This window comes from Hyperolius riggenbachi, chromosome 11, assembly GCF_040937935.1.
Source record: "Hyperolius riggenbachi isolate aHypRig1 chromosome 11, aHypRig1.pri, whole genome shotgun sequence".
Lineage (NCBI taxonomy): Eukaryota > Metazoa > Chordata > Amphibia > Anura > Hyperoliidae > Hyperolius > Hyperolius riggenbachi.
This window is the reverse complement of record NC_090656.1, coordinates 168,162,381-168,175,772: the sequence shown is the minus strand read 5'-3', so window position 1 is coordinate 168,175,772 and position 13,392 is coordinate 168,162,381. Positions and strand designations below refer to the sequence as shown.

The 13,392-nt window shown below is 41.7% G+C and overlaps 1 protein-coding gene across 7 annotated transcripts in view; it reads left to right on the top strand.

Annotated features, from left to right (window-relative positions):
- The window catches only part of ZNF423 (zinc finger protein 423), a 464,204-nt gene that overhangs the window by 79,195 nt on the left and 371,617 nt on the right, over positions 1-13,392 (top strand). For all 7 annotated transcript variants that reach the window (XM_068261031.1, XM_068261037.1, XM_068261036.1 and 4 more), the window contains one exon: positions 13,129-13,317. In XM_068261031.1, coding sequence (XP_068117132.1) covers positions 13,129-13,317 — 189 coding nt within the window. The remainder of the gene's footprint in view (positions 1-13,128; positions 13,318-13,392) is intronic.

Genomic DNA, 13,392 nt, shown 5'->3' with positions numbered 1-13,392 from the left:
CATTTTTCTAACTTAAAACACATACTCACTGTCTAGGTTTATAGATTGAACAGAAATGCTCCCCCTCTGGCTTCAAAGACCCGCGTGCATAATTAAATCCACATAATTACCACTATCTTCTTTTCACTACGCATGTTTCCCACAGCCCATTTTTCACTTCTCACTTCCCACTCACAAAAAAATACTGTTGATGAATGAGTGAAGAACAAGCGAAAGATAAAGGCGTAATCAGTGAGAGAGGAAAATGAGGGGATTTTTCTACTTTGATGAATCAGCTCCATAGTTAAGGCATGCTGGTACATAAATCACATGAAATCTATATGCTTAGAATTATTTTTTGGACAGAAGGGTTGTGAGGTTGGTGCTGTGTAGTTATGATGAACTGCTGGTTCCCACTTACTTCCTGTGCGAGACCCCGGCCCAGCATTCTCCCTTAGCTGTACACTTTCTGCTTCCATCCTCTGCTACCACTTCAGGCATGAAATCTATAGGGGGGCTACACACATCTGTGCCATATGTTGACAGTTGAGTTCTGAACAGAGGAACATTCCCTGTGTGTCTCCTTGTGTCATTGAATAGGGTTTAGGAGTCTGCTCGGTGCACTGCATCAGTGCCTTACCAAAGAGGTTTGAGATTCCCTTAATTTTATTCTACCGTCATTCTGCCTGATTACTGCTGACACTTGTCACCCTCCTTTAACAACATTTGAATATAGCTTTCCTCAATTAAATTTTGTCTCTCCATTTTTTTTTATTTGCTGGCTCTGCCTTTTATCCCTCAGATACACCTATGATGGATTTTGCATCCATCACCTGTCATATCAGCAGCTACCAGCAGGGGCCTAGCCCATAGCTGTAGTTTGATGTCATCATATAGTGCACCATCCCTACCATCAGGGACTCTGTACAGGACTGCAGTTCTAGGTCACCGTGCCTTGGGTGAGCTTGAAGTCATCCACTGGTGGCAGGAAGCATCCATATCACCTGTTGGGAGAAATACTGGAATTGATCTAAGATAAAAGGCATTGCTTTCTGAAGAATAAAGCCTTGTACAAACACTTTTTCTTCTGTTGCCAGGGTTTTTGCTTATCTCTCTGTATTACCAGCTAATGCCTTTTTAATGTCTTTTATTGCAGTGTGTTTATCTTAATTGTCTTTGGTGTAAAATGCTTCAGCACAAAGAAAGGAGTTTAGGTTAGAGCTTAAATAGAGAAAAAAAACTTTTAAAGTGCAAATTATTATATCATTTGTGTACCATTTACAAAAGAGCCTGCACAGGGAGCTGCTTATCCAAAAGTGCACATCATCTAAATTAGGGTTAATTAGAGCCGCTCCCATATACTGGATGCTTCATCAGCAAGAGGATGATGAGCAAATAAATCTAATTTGCCTTCTCCGAAAATCTTTGCAAGCTTAATTACTATAACAACAACATTTCTTCTTTTTATTAGAGGGACAGGGCCATTATTAACACAGTGTAATGTCTGCTGTAACATGCAGCCCGCTTCCACCTTTTTACAGGTGCCCCCGGAGACGGTGCGAGGAACAGGCAGCGTTCATCATATGCTGACGAGGCCAATTAAAACACTTTGATATTTTGTGTTTCAAACGCTTCTCCCAATGTTTGCACAAAACACCAGATTCTAATTAGATTAATTAAACTGGTATTATTTTAATGTGCTGCTCTTTTTAACCTTCTAGTTGCTGCGTGGAGAGGGGATGGCTTAAAACAAAGGTTCACTGCTGATTAAAAGATGCTTAATCATGACTATAGATGCATGTCAGAAGTCTAAATCTGGCAATGTAAATAGTGAGTCACAAGGCCCAACGCAATATTTGCTTCAGATCTGTTTTTACTGGCGTACTGGCATATGCATGAGAGGCCTGTTCACCTTTAACTTTTACTGAAAGGGAAGGTGCAAGCTGGATAAAAAGATCTTCTTACATGGGGCTTCCTCCAGCCCCTACATCTTTCCTTTAAAGCAGACATCCCCAACCCTGTCTTCAAGGCCCACCAACAGTACATGTTTTGCAGGAAACCCACAAACATTCACAGGTGAGGTAATTAGTATCTCTGCAGAGCTGATTAACTAACTGGATTTCCACAAAACATGCACTGTTGGTGGGCCTTAAGGACAGGGTTGGGGAACTCTGCTTTAAAGCCTCATCTACACAATACGATTCTTTGTACGATTCGATTACGATTCTATTTACGATCCGATTAAATCCGACATGTCCGATCAGGATCGTTTCGATCGTTTCAATTCAGTTAGATTTGCCATTGTTTTGCACACCTGAACTGAGGAAGGCCTACATATTTCTTTCCTTTTAAACAATGTATTTATTTTATTTATTTAAATATATAGCGCCAACATATTGTGCAGCGCTGCACAGAGTATACTCTCTTGTCACTAACTGTCCCTCAGAGGGGCTCACAATCTACTCCCTACCATAGTCATATGTCTATGTATGTATTGTGTAGTGCACATATCTAGTGGGAAGCCAATTAACTTATCTGTATGTTTTTGGGATGTGGGAGGAAACTGGAGTGCCCAGAGAAAACCCACACAGACACAGGGAGAACATACAAACTCCTTGCAGATGTTGACCTGGCTAGGATTCAAATCGGAGACCCAGCGCTGCAAGGCAAGAGCGCTAACCACTACACCACTGTGCTGCCCTATGCAGGTTTCAAGGCTGACTTGCTGAGCCTCTGTCTCTAATACTCTTAGCCATAGACCCTGAACAGGCGTGCAGATCAGGTGCCCTGACTGATGTCTGAATGGATTAGCTGCATGTTTGTTTCAGGTGTGTGACAGACACTAGTGCGGCCAAAGAGATCACCAGGACTGCCAGGAAACTAGTAAAAGGAAATAAGTATGGCAGCCACTATATCCCGCACACTGAGGCTCTCAGTTCAGGTATGCTTTAAAGCAGGAGGATCAGCCATACTATGCCCATATAAGTAGATAAATACTTTATCTACTTACAAAACAGATGTATTGTACTATCCAGATTTTGATTTCAGTGAATTTTATATAGTAAATGAAGAGAATTTTGTTCCTGGCAGGGGCCATATCGTTTTCTCTCAGAGTGAAGCCAAATTCTGATGTAATTTCCTTCCATAAGTTTTATTCTTTTCTCCTCCAATCTGCAGTGCCATAGCTAGCTTGCTTGTAACCACTTGTGAGCACAGGATCATATTGCAGCCTCAACCTGTCACACTGAAGTGTGCTCAGACCAGTCAGAGAGGAGCAGGAATGTGGGAGGGGAGATGACAAGCTTCCCTCTCTCTCTGTCTTTGGCATCGGCAAGACAATAGAGCTCAGCTGACTGAGATAAGATAATTACAGGATAGACATTCTGAATAGATTGGAGAGCTTGCACTGCAGGGTGAGATTCCTGACAGCATTACAAACACTTTGCAGTGTTTAAATGGAATTGGATTTTGTGGCTGACAATGCCTTTTTAAGGAGTCCTCCTCTTGTAGTGCTATAAATTCCTACCATAGTACGCAACATAGTACTACCAGTTTTTTTTTCTAATAGATTTCTGGCTGCTGTTTTTGATGTGTGAGAGCTCCCATCTTTCTGCCGATGTTAGTACTATGTACAGAAAAGGGATAGCTCACAGTATTTTTACTTACTCTTCTGTATGTACCCTGAAACTGAAACAGTTCATTGTCAGAAATAAGTTGTTTTTTCATAAGCTCAATGTACAATGAACCCTAAACCTGGCCTGATAAATTATGTTTAAATAGGTAGTGATCATAAAAATGAATTAGTGATTCACCTCTGCATGGTACTATTATTATTTTTCATTACTATTTAGTATTTATGTTTTGACAACATCTTCTGCAGCGCTGTACAGAGTACTATATATAGTTTTGTCACTAACTGTCCCTTTTAGGGGCTCACATTCTAATCCCTACCGAAGTCATATGCCCTTTCTAGTCTTCGGCCAGTTAAGGGGGGAAGTCAATTTATCTGTTCGTTTTTGGGATGTGGGAGGAAACCGGAGCACATGGAGGAAACCCATGCAGGCACAGGGAGAACATTCAAAGTCTGTGCAGATAGTGCCCTGGCTGAGACCCAACACTGCAAGGCAAGAGTGCTATCCACTACTCCATGCAATACTTGACCTAGTAGTAATCTGATTGACACACCTTAGGGGTAGGTTCTTTTTTTTTTTTTTACTTTTTAATCTAAGTATGCATATACATTGCAGATGTGGACTAATGATTGTTTTGTACATGGGCTTGGTGTCACCCTCCTCTCCCCAGGTCTGTTGCATGATAGACTTAGCTTGTAGTTGTGACAACACTGAGATATGTTTCCAGGCAGCTGCTGCTCATGTTATTTAATGCAGTTGATTACAACTTGTTGCTGCATTACAATGTCCCTGCCACAGAGCCCCCGGAGTGCCATAGCCCTCACTCTAGCAATGCAGTGCTGGCTTTAATGCTGATCCTGTGGCTGCAATGTAAAATGTTTGCATCTGGAACAAACATGCAGATCAGGGAAGTCGGATTGGTATATTCATTCCAGGAGAGTGATTTTGAAAAAAGTATTTCCTGAGTGTTCACATTACAGTCAGGAAATTAGTATCTAATGGGTAATAAACACGAAGATAACAGAGGCGCCAATCAAGGATAAAATAGATTAAAAGCCGTCTAAAAGGAAGGAAGTGGGTGGACTCACCTCCCTCAGGTAAACAGTGATCAGGCAAAATGAGCCGTTATAAGAATAACAATGATATTTATTAAAACAATTCTCCAGATATGATGCAACGCGTTTCACGGGCCAACATACCGCTTCATCAGGCAATTGTGTGTGGAGAACACCAACGTGATCAAGAAAATAGCCATAGGATTTCTATTTTATCCTTGATTGGCGCCTCTGTTATCTTCGTGTTTATTACATATCTAGTCCACCCTTTAGTGGCGGGGTGTTTTCCCCATCTATCTTCTGTCTACAGAGAGCGACATTTTTATACCTGAGTGGGGTCAGGTTCTAATTCTCCCCACCTGCCAAATCAGTGGTTGCCTGCGAGGAGTATATTTCATCCATACATTTTTGCCAATTGTACACCAAAAATACTACGTTAGATTGGGCTCTCGGTTTTAACTTTTTTGTCGTTCAAGCCCTAGTATCTAATGGGGGTCAGCAGCCTACATACTGTAGTTCTCTCATGACAGGTTTAAAATGAAAGTCAATTTCTGCTACTGTTTCTGTGAAAAAAGTTGCAAAGCTCTATTTTCTTTTTAAAGAAGAACATTGGAATCTGGTGAGCCTTAATAAACACAATACCAAAGAAATACTTGGGGCCAATCCAGTATTACAGTAGCAGGCTAGAGTATGGTAATAATATACTCACAAAGATGGGCTACCTTGAGGTAACCACTACTTAAAGCAGATCCGAGATGAAACCACTACTTAAAGCAGATCCGAGATAAAAAAGCTAACTATAACAAGTAACTTGTCTATATATCTTATCTAAAGTTTAGATATTTTACACAGCAAATCTAGCTGCAAACAGCTTTAATAGAAAATGATTATTACTTCCTGTGATACAATGACAGTAGCCATGTTGTTTGTAAACATTACACAGAGGTAAGCTAATCTGCCACTTCACCACTCAGCCTAATCCCCTCTCCTCCTCCCCTCTGCCTCTGAAATCAATGGCTAGCAACACCTCCTCCTCCTCTTGCCCAGACTTAACTCCCATGAGCCCTTGCTACTGCCAAGGCTCTCTGAAAACCTGTGGGCATGGTTTATTTAGTTTATAGGGAATTAGAGTATTAAAACAAAAAACTATTTGACTTGAGGAATGCCCTATAAACAATAGGAAAGGAACACAATTATGCAATGAGTTAAAGTTCACCTCGGATCCACTTTAAGCTGCTAGAGGTAAGAACACACCTGTCCCTACTCAGATTTCAACTTCTGAAGCAAAGGTGACATCTATACAATAGGAGGCACCAAAAATATATCACTATCACTGTAATATTTTGAAGGGGCAATATGGCAAAAAAGGGTAAAATTTAAACGTAAATATACACACACTTTTCTCAGATAAAATTAACTACATCGTTTTTTTACTTCCTGTGTACCTGTCACTTACAATAGATATTATGACCTGACAGCTCTGATCCTCGGCCAATAAGTTATGGATTAGTCGATCTCCTCATGGAGGATTCTTAGTTTCTTTTAATAGTTTCAAAAACATTCAGTGAAGATGCTCTTTACAAGGATCTAGCTAGCCTGCTCACATTCTTGCACATTATTCTGGCAGTTGGACATAGTAACTGCCAAGCAAAGAGTGCTTTCTAAAATAAAAGAAACCATGAGAATCCCCCAGGAGGAGGATAGGAGGTTCAGAATCGACTGCTTATAATGCCTACTGTAAGTGACAGATACATAGAAAATGAAAAATGTATATAGCATTTACTCCGGGACAAATGCACGTATTATATTGAGGTGTAAATATTAATTTTAAATGTTAAAGTTTTGCACCATCATGCCCTTTTAAGTGTTTTAAGTGTTTTTTTTAGCCTCTTGTTGTGTAGATAAGTCTATAATGCATTGTCCTCTAATTACAACTAATTTGAAATAGTTTTTACCCTTTCTCAAAGCCTCCTTTGAAATACCACTTAAAGAGAATCTAACAAAAATTTCATCCTGTTTTCTACCATCCTACAAGTTCCTAAACATATTCTAATATGCTCTGGCTTACTGCAGCACTTTATACTTTCACCATCTCTGTAATAAATCAACTTATCTTTCCCCTGTCGGATTTGTCGCCCTGTGTCTGGAAGGCTGCCAACTCTTCAGTGTTCTGTGATCTGTTATGCACGCCCCCCTCCAGGCCCCCTCTATGCACACTCCTGTGTGTGTTATTTACATTAGGCAGCCTTTCTGCTCTCTTATCTTTTACAAGCTGGATAAATCATCCTCTGTTAGGTTGTGAAAGGAGCTGGCTGCCTGGGCTGTCACATGCTGAGGAATTACAAACACCGGGCAGAGCTGTCTGCAGGAAGAAACAATCAGCCTGTAACTCTTCAGTGGATGAGAGCTGCAGGGGTAAACACACAAATGATATATTGAGATTCAAAAGGAAGGCTGTATACAGCCTGCTTGTGTATGGATGTATTTTCCATGTGTGGACATACTGTACATCAACCTACTTCCGGCTTTGGTGGCAATTTTGTTTGTTTATAAACAAACTTTTAAAAACTGTTTTTGACCACTTTTAATGCGGCGGGGAGCGGCAAAATTGTGACAGAGGGGAATAGGAGATGTCCCCTAACGCACTGGTATGTTTACTTTTGTGCGATTTTAACAATACAGATTCTCTTTAAAGGGAACCTTAAGTGAGGAAAATTATTTAAAATAAACACATGACATAGCTGCAAATGAATATTACATACTAACCTCACCCTCAGTTCCTCTCAGAAGCTCGCCATTTTCTTCTTATAGTGATCCCTTCCAGTTCTGACAATATTTTGTCAGAACTGAAATATACCAGTTGCTGTCAGTTATATATCAGCAGCTGTCAGTTACAACTGAATGTGCAAGGTAATGTCCATGTTTCCCAATGGCTCAAGTGGGTGGTATTACAGTTTAACTGTGTGCTGACCAGGAAGCTGTTAAATCTGCATAAAAATACATTTTCATGCGGTTTTGAAGTTAATAATTTATTGATATTTACTGAAAAATCACAATGTGAATTTTTGCACACAAACGCATATAAAGATTGCAGAAATGTGCATGAATGTTCATTTAAAAAAGAATACAAAATTTGCGAATACAGAATTGTGCTTGTGGGAAAATGCAGTCAATGGCCCTTATTTGCTTCTTTGCTTAATGCTCTTTGATTGTTGAGCTTTGTAGTTTCACCCACCTGTGTTTATAAGCAGGGGTGCTGCTAAGGTTTTTGTGGCCCCAAGCAGCTCACACGGTCATCGTTCTCATTGTAAGGCTTTTAGTACCTAGTTTCTCAAACGGTGTAATTTTCACTTATATGTAATAACAGGTAGTCAAGGCCGGTTTAAGCGGCACAGGGAACCCGGGGCAAAAGTACCCTATGGGCTCAATACTCCCAGCCCCCCCCCCAGCAAATTCAGACTCTGAGGCCTCCCAGCCAGCTGCTGAAAACAACCCACTCCGAGGTCTCTTCCCGACTGCGCCTGTGGGCTCCTACACGATGTGTGGCTGCATTGTAATAGCTCACCTGTCCCGGCACACTGCCCCGTCCCTACTACGTCTTCAGCCTCACTGCCTACCTCTTCTCTAATTGCCGCATGTTATGCATAGAAAACCTGTGCTGGGTTATGTAGGAGAGGCAGGCAGTAGTGATGAAGACACGGACAGAGCAGCACACCAGGACAAGTGAGTTATAATACAGTCACACATCGTGCAGGTGACTGTAACTATTTACAGTCTGATTATTGGTGATGTGCAGTATCACCAATAATACAGATGCTATACCTGATTATGTGTGATCTGCAGAATCACCAATAATACTAGTATAGCCAGAACCAGGACAACCAATGTAATGATAGGTGCTTGGTGCAACAGTAATGATAGAGATACATGTTCTCCCAGAGGAGCTGGGAGAGGGGAGTATCTCAATATAACAGATGAGAACCAACTCCAGCAAGCTGGAGATGTAGACAGTAGTGTAATAGATCTCCAGAGGAGCGGGTACAAATATACTGAACAAGTGTACTGATCAACCAAGGAGCGGGGGATTCAGACTATACTGAAGCCACTACTACCTGAGGAGCAGGCAGAGGAGATAATATTGTAGTGACTATTCACCTGAGGAGCAGGTGATTAAGACTGTACTGCAGCTACCGACCACCTGAGGAGCAGGTGATTCAGACTGTACTGCAGCTATGGACCACCTGAGGAGCAGATGATTCAGACTGTACTGCAGCTACTGACCACCTGAGGAGCAGGTGATTCAGACTGTACTGAAGCTGCCGATCACCTGAGGAGCAGGTGATTCAGACTGTAATGAAGCTACTGATCACCTGAGGAGCAGGTGATACTAGCAGAGGATCCCTCACCAGTGACTAACTCACTGGCGAGGACAGGAAGGTCAGACAAGCTAAATCAGAGTAGTAATTCAGTCAGAGTCAGCAACTATATCAGATAGGCAAAGGTACAGAATCAGTGAGCAGAAGAATAGTCAAGCTAGCAGAAGGTCATAACAAATAATACAATTCAATTAGTACTTTAAGCTATCAACAGAATCTGGCTAAGTGTGGATCCCCAGCTCCTGCTGGTTCTAGCACACTTTGGGATCTGACTAGGTCTGAGTGCTAACACGTAGCATTTGCAACAGCAGACGTGGAGCAACTGACAGGCAGGTCCTATATATACTAAACGCGCTCCATAGCGCCGCCCCAGTCACTCAGCCAAGCCTGAGCATAGCTGGAGTCAGCTGACCGAGTGATCAGCTGACTCCCCTTCTAGATGCATCAACACCCTTTCGCTCGGCGCGCGCGCGTAGCCCTTAGTCTATGAGCGATAGAAGGACCAGGCAAAGCACCAGCATGTAACTGTGCGTCGGAAACCGCCAGCTGCGACGCGGAGATAGCCGCCATGCCGCTTGCTGTTGCGGCAGTATCTCCGCTATCCATTACAGTGACTCAAGGCGATTAGGGAGAGACCACCTGGGGGTTCCAGCAGCGTGGGGGGGCCTGGCAGCGGTCCTGAGGTAACTACCCCCTTTGCTTTAATGGCAGTGCCGCCCTGTAGGTTGTAAACCTCTTGGGTAGCTGAGAAAAAACACTTGTGAGAGGAGGGAACAGATAAAAAAGTTTAACAGCTAAAGATTTGTCTTTGTGAAAGCTGAATAAGCATTGTCATTCACCCCAGGCAGTCCCAACTTCAAACTTGGATTATTAACCTTTTAAACACAAAAGTAGACTATGATATTCCAGGAAAGGCCTAGTTAGGTTTAGGACAATTGACGCAATTGTTTATCTCATCATGTTACTTTCATTTTAGGTTTACTTTAAAAAAAAAAATCAAAAGATCTCTAGCTTTTTGTAAATACTGTGTATAATTCTTGGCTGCACGTTTTCTTGCTCAGCTGCAATTCTGTCACTCTAATTATTGGATCTTACTGAATGGTAAGCTCCAGCCAGCTAACAGTTACAGTCGTATATAAAATGTTTGGGCTCCCCTGGCCAAATTAGGTATTCAGTTCATTTCGTAAGAGAAAAATAGTAAACAACTGCTGCAGGAAACAGCATGTTAAGAAGTCCACATGTACCATACAAATGTTTATGCACGGTTGCTTTATAATTCACAATCTTTAAAACATAGAGGCGAATCATATCGTAGTTGGGGCATGTGCAAAAGTTTGGACACCCTTCCTCTTGTCTTGTAACCCCTGACCCTAATTGCCTCCTTAAACCGTTATAGCCATTCAAAGTTGTCACCTGTAGATAACTGCAGATCTTAATAGTTTTTCTTAGGGTGCTCTTCCATCGACCCTTCAATAATTGTATCGATTCGGAGGAGAAATGGTGCCGCAGCATAGCCACCTGATTGATCTTTTCATCAATTTCCATTTGGATCGATTGGCATGCTGAAAAGTCTTGGTTGCAAGGGTTGCATTAGGTGCGCAGTGGTAATGGTGTTTGATTCCTCAATGACCAATGGATCCCTGGCTGTTGGGAACCCCAAGCATATGTGTCCCACTTGTGGTTAGTGTTAAAGGCTCACCTGTTTGCTGGTGCGACTCCTGCATCTAATGTCACCACAAGCACCTGTACCATGTGACACCAGTGCATGTAGTGATGTCACTACATGCGCACGTGGCACGGCCCATGGGCACTGAGAAGGGGGGACACATACACTTTGGGGTGCAGCAGACGGCAACACTAGGACGATTTTGATTTTTATGCTGAAATCTGTTGGAAATCGGTCTATAGTATGTAGACTCGAGAAATTACATTAACATAAAGTATCTTTAGCATCTGTACTTTAAAATTACTAGTGGTGACAGTTCATATGGGCTGATTTATTTAAAGAGAACCCGAGGTGGGTTCTAAGAATCCTACTAGCACACAGAGGCTGGGTCTGCATATAATGCCCAGCCTCTGTTACTATACTGTCTCCCCCCAGGCCCCCCCCCCCCCCCCTGCGCTCTGCTATCCCCCATAAATCACACAGCCGTGCTAGCGACACACAGCGCGTCGATAGCCGGCTGTTTTCATCTAAGCTGTCACTCGCCGCTTCCCCACCTCCTCTATTTCTCCACTCCCCGCCTGCGTCCCTTCCCTCCAATCAGCGGGGAGGGAAGGAATGCAGGCGGGAAGGGGAGAAGAGCACAGCATTTAGCTACTGTACAATTTTACAAGAATATGTATTAGCATTATTTTTAGGAAAGAAAAATCACAGGCCAGTCCAACAACCTTCACTTGTATTGGGTTAAATTAGATAGAAGACAGTAATCCAGTTATAGAGAACCAGCATCAGTTCTAGAAATTGTTTCTAACAAACACAATCATTTTATGAAGAGATAAGTTCTGATATTTCTGATGTACCGGTAATTGATTTTGATTTTGCAAAATGATTTGAAACTGTTCTTTGTAATAATACACTTCGGGGGATACAAAAACTTACCGTACATTTTTGCTTACTGTACACATACATTTCACAATTCTTATTGAAGCCTAGCATTGAAGATCGTTATATAGAGCTTGTGGAAGCTCATAGAAAGGTTTTTCTGTATTGTTTGGCCACAGGTTCCGGCAGACAATGCGCTACAGAAAACTGCATTCCAGTACAGTAAATATTGCAGGTTCTCCATTTCCCCCCAGACAAGTTCATTTGTGAAAATGTAATAAGTATAATGTGCTCACACGGGGCTGTGTATTAATGGAGCATTGAAAATATTGTCAGCATCACACCAATCATGAGAATTTTCTATATTTATAATGATGCGTAGGCTGGTTTCTGTATAGTTACAATGACTATGCCTGCATAATTGTTTGAATGTGCTGTATATATGTACAAAATTGATTAGACTAAATGTGCATAACAGTCTGCATGCCATGGTGCGTCACTGTGATTGGGCTGTTAATGACAGGTGCAGACACAGGACAACAAGTAACAGTCACCATTGCCCAACTGTCATTAACTGTCATAAGACTGATATCATGGCAGCACTGATTTCTAATATTGTTTGGGCTAGTCTTTCAGTCCTCAGATAAGACCTCTTTTCCACAGATGGCTAAACTGCTTATTTGTTAAGCAGTTGAGCCTATTCTGAATGGAAGCATTTGGTAACATCGTGCATGCCACATTTGACATCATGTTGAAATCTATCTATCTATCTATCTATCTATCTATCTATCTATCTTATCTATCTATCTATCTATCTATCTAATCTATGGTTAGTGTGTGGCAGTAATAGATCCCTCTCAGATCAGATTTGATCTGACAGGAATCTATCTGATGGTTGAATCTGGTGGCCTCTAGGGATGATCAATGAGATGCAAATATTTCTGAAATTATGCAATTTTTATGCAAATATATGCAGCTTGAAAAAGGTCCAATCAATTTGAATTTGCATATATGTGATCATCTCTAATAACCACCATAAGTCAAGATAAACTTCTCCTTGAGATGACAGAACTGTAAGACACATATGATACATGGGCCTTCCAGCACTCCTTAAAATTTTTTGTCTTTCTGCAGTTTAAATTCAAGAAACTGACATAAGCCCCACAGATGGGCTTCTCCCTTTTGAGGCATCCTATTGAAAGCTTTCATTAACTTCCAGTAAACTATAGTGCCGAAAGACAGAAGATCACAAGAAGCTATCAGACAGCCACAAGGATGGTGTTATGCTTATGATACTTGGATCTCCAGAAGACATTTGTCAAAGTTCATGTTAAGCAGCAGTCCAATTCATTTTTTGGAAACTGTGAAAACTGCCACTCTATAGATGGGAAATTTCAGTATGCACCTAAAACAGAAAAAAATGGTTAACACCATCTAGCCAACTAATAAGAGACCAAGAAGAATAACAAAAGCTAAAAGTAATTAGTTTTTTTTTCTTATTTTGAGACGGCTGTAACTCTGTGTTCTTCCTGTGTCTGCAGGTGGTCCTGAAAGGGAGGCAGAGAGAGAGGCACAAGGTTTGGAAGATGGTAACAGCGTGACCAGCCAGGAAGAGAGGATTGAGGAAGAGGAGCTGGAGGACGAGTCAATTTACACCTGCGATAACTGCCAGCAGGATTTTGATTCCTTGGCTGAGCTGACGGAGCATCGGACCCAGCACTGCCTCGGAGGTAATCCCAAACTAAGTTTGCAGGTTTGATAGGTGGTTAGCCAAGTAATTGGACAATGCAGCAACAGGGGGTCTT